Source organism: Neofelis nebulosa, chromosome 1, assembly GCF_028018385.1.
Source record: "Neofelis nebulosa isolate mNeoNeb1 chromosome 1, mNeoNeb1.pri, whole genome shotgun sequence".
NCBI classification, from domain to species: domain Eukaryota; kingdom Metazoa; phylum Chordata; class Mammalia; order Carnivora; family Felidae; genus Neofelis; species Neofelis nebulosa.
The window spans coordinates 125,002,296-125,017,444 of record NC_080782.1 but is presented as its reverse complement, the minus strand read 5'-3'; the positions used below and the strand labels follow the sequence as shown (position 1 = coordinate 125,017,444).

General features: G+C 40.7%; 1 protein-coding gene across 9 annotated transcripts in view; it reads right to left on the bottom strand.

Moving 5' to 3' along the window:
• SIL1 (SIL1 nucleotide exchange factor) overlaps positions 1-15,149 on the bottom strand; it is a 308,739-nt gene that overhangs the window by 73,751 nt on the left and 219,839 nt on the right. For all 9 annotated transcript variants that reach the window (XM_058713869.1, XM_058709326.1, XM_058710093.1 and 6 more), the window contains 2 exons: positions 6,553-6,744; positions 676-797 (listed from right to left, as the gene is read on the bottom strand). In XM_058713869.1, the coding sequence (XP_058569852.1) occupies positions 676-797; positions 6,553-6,744 (314 nt within the window). The remainder of the gene's footprint in view (positions 1-675; positions 798-6,552; positions 6,745-15,149) is intronic.

The following is a 15,149-nucleotide window of genomic DNA, read 5'->3' as shown; positions in this document are numbered from 1 at the left end:
GATTTTCAAAAATGAAAGGAACTACAGCTACCAAGGACCAACTGCAGCTTGAAGACGTCTTGACCTTTTTAGTATAGTGATGTAGTACCCAAAAACCTTTTTGCATCCACCCTTTAGAGATGCTGCCTCCCCACTCCTCTTGCCTTATCACTTTTCTAGCATAAGCCAGAATAAGCGAAATTAAAACAAATCCCAACCCAGAGAGTACAAGAACCTGATTGCATGTTGACTGGTACCAGATAATCAGAAGACATAATACCCCCCAAAAGGCCCCCCTTGGTCAGGTTCATCATTTATTCATCACCAGACATGGCTTCGCTGCAAAAGGATCAACTCTTAGAGTTCATTCCTTCCCACCCAACTAGCTATGGTTGCTCTAACTTTTTATTGCTTTGAATACCAAAGAATGTGACCTATAGTACATTATTAAATGTCCTTAAGAGAAGGCGGAACAGAAAGTTGTACATGGTAAAAATATCTACTCGGAGTAAGGGCAGAATCAAATTCTTACTCTCGTTTCATTAGGATTACACTAAAATGTGGATAGGCACATGCAAGAAAGAGTTAAAGTGTAACCTTCTTCCAGGCCAATCAGGCCAAAAATAAAGCTATACTTCACCTGAAGGACCCCGACAATTCTGCCAATGGGATGTCCATCCATGTCATGCCGCTCACCTGGAAAAGGCAGCCCCCAGCACAAATGCAGCATACTCCTTCACCAGGGGTTCTGTGCTGTTCAGCCCATTGATCACCACTTGAAGGCCACCGAAGGAAAGCAGGTCCTGTGCATTATCCATCTGGAACAAAGGCATGGCTTAGTATAGTCCAGCCATCAAGGATTACTGCCTTTCTTTTGGTGACTATTCTAAAAACCTAAAAAATCAAGTAAAAACCAATGGAGACCTTTCTAACAGGAAAAAGATATGTAAAAACAACCTAAATTCATTAATTTGAGATTTCTGAATTCATCTAACATGATTTTCGAGCACCTGTGTGGAAATGGCAGAAATGGCACCTAGTTATTGTTTATGCCAAACATGTCCTGGAAAATTCTAAAACCATAATGAATCACAAAGCTTACTCCAAATGTACAAGCTGTTAACACAAAGATCTGACATCGTCAGGACTAGTAAATAGTGCCATGCTTCCTATTGATGTCTAGTCCTAATGCAGGCAGTGGAAGCAGCAGACACACACACAAAAAAAAGGCTTTTTCAGATTTTGTTATTATTATTGCTTAAATGTTTGTTTATTTTTGAGAGGAAGAGAGAGAGCATGAGCAGGGGAGGTGCAGAGTGGGGGGGCGGGGGGAGAAGATCTGAAGTGAGCTCTGTGCTGACAGGAGAGAGCCTTATGCAGGGCTCCAACTCACAAACCATGATATCATGACTTGAGCCCAAGTTGGATGCTTAACTGACTGGTGCCACCCAGGCGCCCCAAAGGCTGTTTTTTAATTAGAAGTCAAGGGACTATGTAACATGAACCCTGTTGCAGAGGGAGGGGGGTCTAGCAGAGTGCTAGAGGAAGAATACCAATAATACCTCCTCTCCTCCCTCTTCCTCACTTCATACAGTCTAAGGCTGACTCACTGTGAGGGCACTCATGATAAAATGTATACAGAAGTCTCTCTCCAAGGCTATAGTGTGATAAAATTCTATCAAACAGCACTGGTCTAGGCTATCCTTTAAGGTCCAAAGCCCCAAGCCTAGACTCTCTTTTATTCTAAAGGGAATATCATGCCCCAGGCTTCATTAATATCCTGGAACAAGAACATTCAACTTGCTCAGAAAGGTCACTGGATCCGGTTTCCTTCATGCAGTAACTATGGTCTCCACTGGAAATACCTTTGTTGATACAAAGGCTGCCTCCTGCCCACAAATGGATTCCACTCTACAAACATCAGGACAATGCAGGAAGCTAGAGCCCAACAATGTATCTGCTACCCACCTTTTTCCTCCAGATGCCACAGAGCCACTTCCTAACTTTGTCCTTCTAAACTAGACAAAGGCTCTAACAGAGAAACTGAGTTTGAAGGACTTTGATTCTTCCTGTGTTTCTGAGTGGAACTAGCCTGTTTTTACCACTTAGAAGATCATTTTTATATATTCTGATATCATCTCCACAACAGCAGTTTTATTTTCTGTCTGTCCACTCTTGTAGATCCAGTGATTACAACAGCGCTGAGTATATAATTAGGTACTCAATAAATAATTGGGTTTTTAAAAATGTTTATTTTTGAGAGTGAGAGAAAGAGAGGTAGTGTGGGAGCAGGACAGGGGAGGGGTGAGGGGGATCCAAAACAGGCTCTGTGCTGATAGCAGGGAGCCTAACATGGGGCTAGAACTCGTGAACTGTGAGATCATGACCTGAGCCGAAGTCTGGCCCTTAACGGACTGCGCCACCCAGGAACCCCAATAAATAATTGTTAAACCAACGAACAAATCTGATCAGAAAAAAAAATGTTACTGCAATAAAGTCTACTGTAAATAAAAAATAAAAAGGCAACCTGGGGTATCTGTGCCAACAAAATGGATGGATCCCTGGTACCAGAGACCTAAAGACATGGCCAATCCAGGGTCCTGAACAAGCATCGAGTCTGCTGTGCCATAAGGGACCTAAGCCAGGGCTGGGATTTTTCTGTCCCAATCCGTCCTTATGAAGAGGAGTGATTACTGGGCCATAGGCCAGCCAACTAGAGAGAGTAGGAGACTGAGAGTTGACTGTTTGCTGACATAAGCACTAATAATACTTCATGAGCCTTCCTTTCTCACATACTCTAATTTTAAAACCTAAGAACGCACTGCCTCTTTTTGATCCTCCCTCCTCCAAGTTTTCTGGATAACAAAGCCATGGCTCAGAGCCCTGTCATTCCATGCCTGGGGTGGCCACTTGTCAAACCTGGTAGGAGTTCTTAATGGAGCAGCTGCCAGTCTAACAGCCGCAGAGCAACACAGCCCGGAGTCCTAGAGGTTCTGATGCAGATGTAGTTTATCTTTATTACTACAAAGACAATTCAGGGTGTTATAAATTCTAACATTTAGATAAGCACCTCAATTTCTTCAATATGTTTTCTCATTTGTTATTTCACTGAAGATGAGGAAGAATCATTCTGCTCACTGCACACCCAGAAGATCTAGCTTCAAAATCTGGGCCCTGCTCAGTATCACACAGGAGAAGGCATCATCAGGGCCCAGGTCTGCAGCTCCCCATCTAGATCTGGGGCCATAACTTTCCCCAGGCTGCCTTCAGTTTGGGGAGGGACAGGTGGACAGAAACTCAAGGCAGAGGGAGGAAGGGCAGGCATGAGGAAGGGAACTGTGCCAACACTCTGGCAGAAAAGAGAGAACAGAGCACTGGACAGGCAATGAGAGGATAGGAAACAGAGAAAGGGAGAAATGATGGTTAATAACTGAGGAGTCATGTGAGGGGAGGCAAACATACTGCCCTATGGTACATGGGGCAGACAGAGGCTGTACCTCATAAATAACTCACTATTTTCCAAATACACAGTTTAGCTTTTCACAAATCTTGTTTAATAATTCCAATATAGCTGTGAAGAGTCCTAGGACAGATCCTGTTTGGGTCCTTGAAGCCTGTGGCTCCTCAAAGTTTCTAAACAGTGAGTCTAGAACCAGAGTGGACTGGTGAAGTTTCTGGCAAGGGGAGTCCTATCTTCCTCAAAGCTAGCACTTTATTACCCAACTCCCCATCACAACTAGAATTAAAGGTTAAGCTGTGTCTTCTTTAATTCCCCTGTGAAATCACAAGTCAACACTGTGGTATGATAGCCTGACATACCAGCCCAAAGCGAGAACCTTGTATTTCTAATCTAAAGGCCGATGACTCAGAACATTTATGACTCTTCTGCCCACAGAGCCAAGTTTGGCCTCACGAGGAAAATGGTTCCAGGGCTGACTTCAAACTAAGTTACGTGATGTTGAAGAAACTTTTTACCCCACCTAGTAACCCATGAAAGCAGAATACAACGTCACCCTAGAGAGGACCCGCCGCCAGATAACTGGCAGGCTTGCATGAGAAAAAAATTTTGGAGGGCGCCTGGGTGGCTCAGTCGGTCAAGTGTCCAACTTCAGCTTAGGTCATGATCTAGCGGTTTTTGAGTTCGAGCCCCGCATCGGGTTCTGTGCTGACAGCTCGGAGTCTGGAGCCTGTTTCAGATTCTGTGTCTTGCGCTCTCTCTGCCCCTCCCCTGCTCACGCTCTCTGTCTCAAAAATAAATAAAACATTTTAAAAAAAGGTTTTTTTTTGTCTGGGCCCTGCTAGCCTCCTGGGTACTCACTGCCCTGTGGATGTAAGTTCTCCAGTGATTTTGGCCTTTTATGCTCAACTAAAGTCAGGGCCTATAGAAACCTGATACCTAAAGATCCACCCAAGTATGTTAAGTGAGAAAAAAATAAAAGCTGCCAAGATCAGAGCAGGACTGAGTTGGCCGCTAACCCCTAGGATCCTTAATCCTTTAAATATCTGCAACGGAAAAGCTGTTGGAATTCTTGTTTTTCACCCTGGAGAGAAAGACAGGAAAAGGGAAAGAGAACTCAGGCCCACTTTCTCTCTAAGAGGATCATAGACCTGCTATTTGAGGCCTGAGAAAGAGTTATGAGCAAAGAAAGAAGATGAAGAGGCCACATCATAATTCCTGCAGATAGAGTATACACTCATCCTCTCTCATCACAAAGGCAGGCAAAATACTAAAGAAAGAATGTCTTTTAGCCTAGTTTATAGAGAACAAGGACGCAGTCATGCGTGGGAGGATGCTGAAGATCTGTATCTTGATGAGGATCTCAAACAAGCTTTTGATTATGATTACACAGTCTTCCTGGGCCACCATCATCCCTAGTCTGAATTACCGCAATAGCCTCCTGTCTGGTTTCCGTGCTTCTACCCACACCCCCTGCCTCCAGTCTAATTCTTAACAAAATGGGCAGAGGGATCCTTTAAAGCCAAGTCAGAGCATGTTGTTCTTATGCTCAACAGCCTTTAATAATGTTCAGTTTCATATTCTTTTCCATGGTCTACAAGGCACCCCATTATCTTCCTCTCATTATCTAAGCTTCATCTACTTCCCTCTCTTCTTTCAGCTCCAACTACATGGACTTGCTCTGATTCCATAAACACACTACACATGCTCCCACCTTAAGGGTTTGGTACTTGCTGTTTCTCCTGCCTGAGATGCTCCTTTCCAACACTGCCAGTCCTTACCAAGATCTACCTTTATTTTCCTATAGCATTTTTCAAATTTAAACACACCATCTATAATTTATTTATGAGTTACATTTATTATCTATCTGTCTCTGCTATACGGTAAGCTCCAATTTTGCTCACTATATGTATTTTAAGTGCCTGTAATAGGTCTTGGTACTTAACTGGCATTCAATAAATTAATTTATTGAATAATAAACAGGTTCTCTTGGCTCCTTCTCCTTAGATCTACCTAAGCCCTTCTGAGCTTCATTCAAATGATACCAGTATCCTAGAAGAGGCAGAGTGACCAAAAGGTGAAGAGCACAGTTTTGGGTCAGACAGACCTTACTGCAGATCCCAGCTCTAGCACTCACTAACTGGGTGAACGTGGGCAATCTCAGATGTGACCTGTGTCTTACTTGCCTCAGTTATAAAATAGAACTAATAACAACACCCACTCAAAAGGCAGCTGTGGAAACCAACGAAATGATGTGTACAAAGTACTTGAGTAAGTGGCTTGTCTGTGGTAATGCTCAATAAATATTAACTATTATAATTATGGCACAAGTGTGATCAGTCCTTTCCCTGCTACAAACTCTCTAACGAGTCTTAAAATTAAGGATAAAATCATAAAGAGCCTGCTATTCCCAACTCCACCTCTCTGAATCTCTAACTTTTTCACTTTAGGTATGCTATCCTATCTAGTATTTCCCAGGTTCTCAGTCTCACCAAGCTCTCTCTTCTCTACCTTAGACTCTTTGCACATGTTATTTCCCCTGCCTAAAGTAATCTGATCCAAGGGTTGGCAAACTTTTCCAAAGGGGCTGACAGTAATTATTTGTGGCTTTTGTGAACCATAGGGTTTCTGACACAACTATTAAACTCTGCACTGTACCATAAAAATAGCCCCCAACAATAGAATACATAAAAAAAAAAACAGGTGTGGCTATGTCCCAATAAAACTTTATCTACAAAAGCCTTTTTCAACACCTCTAACTAGGTTAAGTTCCCTATAATATACTTCCACATTACACTCTGGAGCCATTATCACAATCTTAAATTTAAATTATCTCATTATTAAATTGTTCATTCTTCAATTGTTGTCTATTTTGCCTCTGCTGTATCATCACTGTTGAAAAAATAATGGAGGTTAACATTCCCAATGAAAAAGAGATTAGCCCTCCCTTCTAGAATTTATCTTACTATAATAGCTATTGGTCTAGGTTAAAAGCACTATATGCCCTGAGAGAGAAGTAAAGATGTTGATGCTATTTCCTTAGGATTCAGGGCAAGGAGGTTTGTTGTCAGAGAGGTTAGTTAAAAGTCAGATTTATGGACAAAGAAATACATTACCTGATGGACATAATATTCAAGATCAAAGAGTGCAGCAATCTTCTCTTCTAGGCTGGAGCTGGAACTATTGAATTTGTTGATCAGCCGTACCATGATCTGCATGTCAGTCTCAATGACAACATTCAGCTCCTCAAAGTCCTTCTTCAGCTCCTCAATGGGGCGAAAGAGCTGTTTAATCTTGGCCTGTCTTGCCTAAGAAGATAATTGAAGCAAAGAGATAATTAGGTCAATTGGAGACATTTCCCCAAGACTCTTGTGGTCTACCATGGATGCTCATTTTCAAACAACTACTGCTCCAGAATTCAAAACCTTCTTTCATCTGTACTATCCAAAAATCCTACCACAGGAATATCTCATCTTATTGCACTTCACTTTGCCACACTTAGAGATAATACATTTTTTACAAATTTAAAGTCTGTGGTAACCTGCATTTAGCAAGGCTATCAGCACCATTTTCCCAACAACATTTGCTCATTTTGTGTCTGTCACATTTTGGTAATTCTTGGACTATATCAAACTTTTTCATTATTATTATATTTGTTACTGTGCTCTATGATTAGTGGTTTTTGAGATTACTATTGTAACTGTTTTGGGTTAACAAACCACACCCATATGACAGTGAACTTAAGTGATCAATGTTATGTATGTTCTGACTGTTCCACCGACAGGCAATTCCCCCATCTCTCTACCTCTCTTCAGGCCTCCTTATTTCCTGAGACACAGTGATAATAAAATCAGGCCAATTAATAACCTTACAATGGGTTCTTAAGTGTTCGAGTGAAAGCAAGAGTCTCACGTGTCATTTTAAATAAAAATCTAGAAATGATCAAGCTTAGTAAGGAAGGCACATCAAAAGAAGAGATAGCAAAAGACAAGCCTCTTGTGCCAAACAATTAGCCAAGGTGGGAATGCCAAGAGTTCCTGAAGGAAATTCAAAGCGCTACTCTAGTGAACACAGGAACAATAAGAAAGCAAAACAGTCTTATTGCTGATATGGAGAAAGTTTTAGCGCTCTGGATAAAAGATCAAACCAGTCACATTTCCTTAAGCCAAAGCCTAATCCAGAGGAAGGCCCTAAACTCACTTTAATTCTATGAATGCTGAGAGAGGTGAGGAATCTACAGAAGAAAAACTTTGAGGCTAGCGGAGATTGGTTCATGAGGCTTAAGAAAACAAGCCACCTCCATAACATACAAGTGCAAGGTGAAGCAAAAGTGCTGATATAGAAGATGCAGCAAGTTTTCCAGAAGATATAGCTAATTCATGAAGGTGGCTATATTCAGCAACAGATTTGCAATGTAGATGAAATAGCCCTCTATTGGAAGAAGATGTCATCTAGGACTTATATAGTTAGAGAGGAGAAATCAATGCCTGGCTTCAAAGCACAGGCTGATTTTCTTGTTAGGGGCTAATGTAGCTGGTGACTTTAAGTTGAAACCAGTGTTTATTTACTTCTACAAATCCAAGGCCCCTAAGAATTAAGCTAAATCTATCAGGCCTGTATTCTATAAATAGAACAAAGCCTGAATGACAGCATGTCTGTTTACAACATGGTTTACTCAATTATGTTGAGACCACTGTTGAGACATACTGCTCAGGAAAAAAAATTCCTTTCAAACCATTATTGCTTATGGACAATGCACCTGGTCACCCAAGATCTCTGATGGAGAGGTGCAACGAGATTAATGTTGTTTTCATGCCTACTAACATAACACCTATTCTGCAGCCCATAGATCAAGGATTCACTTCAACTTTTAAGTTCCAATTAGAATATTAAGAAAATACATTTTGTAAGTCTATAGCTGCCATACGTAATGATTCTCCTAATGGAACTGGGCCAAGTAAATTGAAAACCTGTTGGAAAGGATTCACAGTTCTAGATACCATTAAGAACATTTTGATTTATGAGAAGAGGTCAAAAAATCAACATTCACGGGAGTTTGGAAAAAGGAGGTTCCAGCTCTCATGGATGAATGTGAGGAGTTCAAGACCTCAGTGGAAGAAGTCACTGCAGATGTGGTAGAAATATCTAGAGAATCAGAATTAGAAGTGGAGCCTGAAGATGTGACTAAACTGTTACAATAGGATGATGAAACTTTAGCAAATGAGGAGTCACTTCTCACAGATGACCAGAGACAGTGGTTGCCTGACATGGAATCTACTCCTGGTGAATGTGCTGTAAAGAAAGTTGAAAAATGACAACAGGGGCGCCTGGGTGGCGCAGTCGGTTAAGCGTCCGACTTCAGCCAGGTCACGATCTCACGGTCTGTGAGTTCGAGCCCCGTGTCAGGCTCTGAGCCATCAGCCCAGAGCCTGAAGCCTGTTTCCGATTCTGTGTCTCCCTCTCTCTCTGTCCCTCCCCCGTTCATGCTCTGTCTCTCTCTGTCCCAAAAAATAAAATAAACGTTGAAAAAAAAAATTAAAAAAAAAAATGCCAACAAAGGATTTAGAATATTCCGTAAACTTAGTTGATAAAACAGCAGCACGGTTTGAGAGAACTGACTCCCAATTTTTTGAGACAAGTTCTGTGGGTAGAATGTTATCAAACAGCATCACATGCTACAAAGAAACTGTTCATGAAATCCTTCAATGTGGCAAACTTCACTTACTGTAAGAAACTGCCACAGCCACCCTAAAATTCAGTGGCCACTATCCTCATCAGTCAAGCAGCCATCAGCATTGAGGCAGGACAGTCCCCAAGCAAAAGGATTACAACTCACTAAAAGCTCAGGTGGTTGGCATTTTTCAGCAATAAGCTCCTTTTTAAAAAAATTTTTTTAAGTTCATTTTTTTATTTTTGAGAGAGAGAACAAGCAAGGGAGGGGCAGAGAAAGAAAAGGAGGCACAGAATCCGAAGCAGGCTCCAGGCCCCGAGCTGTCAGCAAAGAGCTTGACGCAGGGCTCGAACCCACAAACCTTGAGATCACGACCCGAGCAGAAGTCAGGCACCCAACCAACTGAGCCACTCAGGCGCCCCAGCAATAAAGTTTTTTTGAACTAAGGTATGTATATTGGTTTTTTTAGACATAATGCTATCCTACACTTAACAGAGTACAGTATAAAATAAACATAACTTTTATATGCCCTGGGAAACCAAAAAATTAATCTGACTTGCTTTATTGCAGTGGCCTAGAACCAAACCCACAGTATCTCCAAGGTACACCTATACCTTCTAGAATGCCCACAGAAGACAGCCCTCAGAGTCTAACCATATAGACCTCTGCCCCAAAACACACGATTTTCCAAGGCTCACTTATACCAGTCTGACTTACAATGTTCAAAAAGAATGGAAAGTCTTCTTGTTGCAATCACTGAAGTCAGGGGAAGCAATGAAAGCTCACCTTCAACCCCTAACCTCACACGAAAAGGCTGATGTTTAAGGTCAAATTATCTGTACCTTGCTCCTCTATCTTCTACAATGACTGAATACCTTCACTTGGCCCTGCCCAATCCAGCAACATTTTAGAGAAACCGGACATAGGAAACTGTGGGTAAAGAGCTACCAGAGTGGGAGCAATCTGCTGATGAAAATTAGATCACTGTCATTACTGTCAATCTAACTACATGTGTACAATTTGTTCAACTGTCTGAAGTGGCTAAATTACTGTATGTACTACACTCAAGTCTCAATTTTCTCTCAATCCCTCCCCACTGTACACACATACAAAAGTTTTAAAAACGAAGTTATGTTGGAGGTGAATAAAAGACTTCAATTAGATACTTTACACATGTGACACTCCTGTTTACTTCCCAATTTTAGAGGATAGTGCTCATAAAGAGAGTCTGAAAGATCACAGTGGTTTTGAGTCTCTATCTTCCAAGAAAAATTAAAAGGCACGAATATTTATAAAAAGCAGAATGATGAATAGCTGTCGGCTCCAAACTGCTCATCTATTACCGATGGGTTTTCTCCCCAGTTATAAGTACTCCATAGAAACACCAACCAAAGAAATGAATCAGCCTCTCTTAAAAAAAAACCAAGCTTCTAGCAGAGCAATCACATCTAAGGGATGTCATATCCTGTTTCTTTGGGTTAAAACAAGAGTGAAATGCTTCCCCTACACCAGCTAAAGGACCCTGGATGGCCGCCAAAGGAAGGGCAAAGAGGTCCAGGGAAGCTGAGTCACTGCCTAGAGCTGTTGGATGTCAGGCAAGTGAGCAGGGTAAGAAACAAGGCTCCTCTACCTCACAAAAGTGATGTGCACCTGGCCCTCAGGAAGGCCTTTAAAGCAACAATAACTTTTTATTTTGCAATAATTATAAGCTCACAGAAAGTTAGAAAAATAATATAGGAGTACCATGTACCCTTTGTTCAGCTTCCCCCAAAGGTAACATCTTACGTAACAACAGTATGCTAACAGAACCAAGAAAATAACAAAGGTACAATACTGTTAACTAGACTATAAGCCTTATTCAGACTTTATCAGCTTTTACATGTACACATTTGCTTATATGCACATGTGTATTATTCTACACAGTTTTATCTAATGTATACATTTATGTATCCACCAGAACAATCAGGCTACTGAACTATTCCACCACCACCAAACAACTCCATTGAGCTACCCCTTTATAAGCTGCACCTCATCCTCCCACCCATCCCTGTGCCCTGGCAACCACTAATTTTTTCTACATATCCATAATTCTGGCATTTGAGGAATGTTATAAAGATGGACTCACACAGTCTGTAATCTTTTGAGATAGGTTTTTTTTTTATCTGAACATAATGCACTTGAGATCTATCCAAATTATCACACGTATCAATGGTTCATTTATTTTTTTTTAAGTCTATTTATTTTTTGAGAGAGAGAGATAGAGAACATGTGAAAGAGAGAGAGCACCCACATGGGAGAGGGGCAGAGAGAGATAATCACAAGTAGGCTCTATCCTGTCAGAGCGGAGCCTGAAGTGGGGCTTGAACTCACGAATTGTGAGACCATGACCTTAGTAGAAATCAAGAGTGAGATGCTTAAAAGACTGAGTCACCCAGGTGCCCCAATGGATCATTTATTTTTAATGCTGAGTAGCATTCCACTCTATAGGTATACAGTTTGCTTAACCATTTACCTGTTGAACATTTGAGATGTTTCCAGGTATTGGCTATTATGAATAAAATCACATGAATATTTGTATAAAGGCTTTTTAAAAAATGTTTACTTATTTTGAGAAAAAGAGAGAGAGAGAGAGAGAGAGAGAGAGAGAGAGAGAGAGAGAGAATATGAATCCCAAGCAGGCTTGGCATTGCCAGTACAGAGCCCAATGTGGGGCTCAAACTCACAAACCATGACACCATGACCTAAGCTGAAATCAAGAGTCAGATGCTTAACCAACCGAGGCAACCAGGTGCCCCTGTATAAAGGTTTTTTATATAAATTTAAGTTCTTATTTCTCCAGGATAAATGCCCACAAGCATAACTACTGGGTCATATGATAAGCATATATTTGGTTTTATAAGAAACTGCCTGTTTTCCACAGTGACTGTACCATTTTACATTCTCACCAACAATGTGTGAAAGACCCGGTTTCTCCACATCCCCACTAGTATTTAATATTATCATCATTTTTGTTGTAGGTATTCTAATAGATGCATAGTGTTACCTCATTAAGGATTTAATTTGCATTTCTCCAAAATCTAATGACATTAAACATCTTCTCAAGTGCTTATCTGCCATCCACAAATCTTAGGTGAAATGTCTGTTCGTTTCCTTTGCTCATTCTCTAAATACGTTGTTGTTTTTACTGCTGAGCTTTTAGAGTTCTTTACAGTCTAGATACAAGTCTTTAATCAGACACAGTCTTTGCTTTGCACCAAACTTAAACATGCCAAATTCAAGGACTATAGTTTAGCTAACACCATTCTCCCAACACTACCCAAATTTCAGTTACTACAGATTTCAGCTAACTACAATTGCATCAACTACAAACTTTGCTGCTAGCTCTTCAGTCCACAAATCACTACATATAACATAAATGCTCATGATGATGAGTGGCTGATCACACTACTTCTTTTGAAGTATGACTGGTCACTGTGGATTCATTACTCAGTTCATACACAGATGTCAAGTGTGTAGTTGTAGGACTTCACCATCCTCTAATGATAAATCCATGTAACATTTCATAAAAACGGATAATCAAAAGAAAGAACTGGCCAAGAAAGATCAAAGTGTAGCAAAGAAATAAATAGTGGTAATTCTGATAGTAAAATTCATATTGAACATATATGTAGTTACAGAAGAAGTCATAATTTTTGCTTCAACTATCCAACATTTTTAAAACATAAGAGAAAGTCTATACTTTCTTCCCTTATTTTGATACATTTCATTGTTCTTTTCTTCTTCCTGATGTTTCCAGTTTCTTTCTGCTATTATTTCCTTTCTATTTGGAGAATATTCTTTAGTCATTCTTTTAGGTAGGTCTGCTGGTTACAAATTCTTTTAATTTTCTTTTGTGCAAGAATGCCTTGATTTCTTTTTCACTCATGAGAATATTTTCATTGGGTATAAAATTCTAAGATTATAATTTTTTTTTCAGCACTTGAAAAATACTGTGCCACATAGTCTGGTCTCTGTGGTATCAAATAAAAAATGCACTGTCAATCATTGTTTCAGCAGTATATTGTTTCTAACCAGCTGCTTTCAACATTTTTTCTGTATTTCATTTTCAGGAGGTTGACTGTGAAGAGTCATGGTGTTGATTTCTCTGAGTTTATCCTACTGAAAATTCATTCAGTTTCAAGAATCCATTCATTTATGCTCTTGACCATATTTGGGGATTTTTCCATCTTTTTTTTTTTTAAACTTTTTTTTAATGTTTATTTATTTTTGAGAGAGAGCGCGAGCTGGGAAGGGGCAGACAGAAAGGGAGACACAGAACCTGAAGCAGGCTCCAGGCACCAAGCTGTCAGCACAGAGCCCGACAAGGGGCTCAGACTCATGAACCATGAGATCATGACCTGAGCCAAAGTCAGACGTTAACCAACCGAGCCACGTAGGCGCCCCCCCCATCTTTATTTCTTAGTTTATGTCTTCATTATTTTTCAGTATTCTTTCTCTTTTCCTAAGACTCCAATGGCAGAAATATTAGATCTTTTCTTATAATCACACAAGTCCCTAAGTCTCTGTTCACTGTTTTTCCTATTCATTTTCTCTGTTATTTAGACTTTTTAGTAATTTCTGTCAAGTTCATTGGTTCTTCTCTCTCTTCCCTATTCTGCTACTGAGCCCATTCAATGTTTTTAAACAATGTTGGTTGTATTTTTCCAGTTCTAAAAATTCCATTTGATTCTTTTTTACATCATCTAGTTCTTTGCTCAGGTTGTCATTTGTTTCAAGAGTTTTCACAATTGTTTGTTGAACCACTTTTATGTTAACTGCTTTGAAATCTTTGTAATTCAAAACTTCTGTGTCCTCTCACTTTTGGCATTTGTTAATTGTCTTTCCTAATTCAAGGTTTGATGTTCTTAGTTCTTGGTATGGTGAGAGTTGTTTTATTTTGTTTTTTTGTTTTGTTTTGTTTTGTTTTTTATCCTGGACATTTTAGGTATCAAGTTTTACAACTATGAAGCCTATTCAATCTTCATTTTCAGCAGGCAGTTACAATGTTTACATTTAATATGCTGATTCTATCCTTCTTGTATGGCTGTAACTGTAAGACAGTTTCGTTTCCAGACCCTTTACAGTGTTATTTTGGTCTGTTTCCTTTATGTGCAACCCAGAGGCTCATCCAAAAACCTGGCAGTGTTCCACAACTTAGTTCAGTTCTCAAATCTTCTGCTATGTTAATTCTGGTCAGTTTCTCATGTGGGTCACTAGAGACTTGCCCAGAACTTCATTTGTGAAATCCCTTTCTCCAGCTCCCTTTTCTCCAAAATCCTACCACCGGTTACTAGTTAGGAGGAAGAACAACGCCACCTGCTGCCAGTAGACACTCTACATTGGTCTTTCCTTAGCTTCTATATCACCTGGGTGGGGGAAGTGAAACACTTCTTCATTGCTGCTGGTCTGAGGGTGGAAGTTTGGGCTTATCACTTACCCTCAATGACACTGCCCCAGAGTGGGGAGCAGAATTATGCCTCACACTATGTCAGTGCCACCAAGGAGAAGGTAGGACTATAGATTCTCCATTCACCACCACCTCTTAGACGCCACCCCCCCCCTCCATCTCTGCTCCCCCACCCTCCCACCTCTGCCAACACACACAATGGCATCACCTCAGCTCCAAGTGAAAAACCACGTTGGTAGTGTCAGGCAGGGGAAGACATTCAAGTACATTTCTTGGTGTCTCAAGACACCATCCCAACAGGAGAACCAGCCTGCTACTTCCATGTGGAGGGTGGGAAGCCAGGCTCCTCACTTGGTGTCTGCAGGTAACACACCAGCACGAGAAGCAGGGAACAGTCTTCTACCACTGGGCAGAGGGGAGAAATTCCAGCTGTCTGTTCAATCATTGAATCCAGCTCTCTGTTCAATCTTGGTCAAGATAGCAGAGCACTGCATCACATCATCTCATTGCCATCGGTAGGGGGGTCTAAGTTCAGCCTCTCTGCTTGGCTTCTGCTGACACCATTCTGGTGGAGGAGTAAGAGTGCAGCCTGCTAC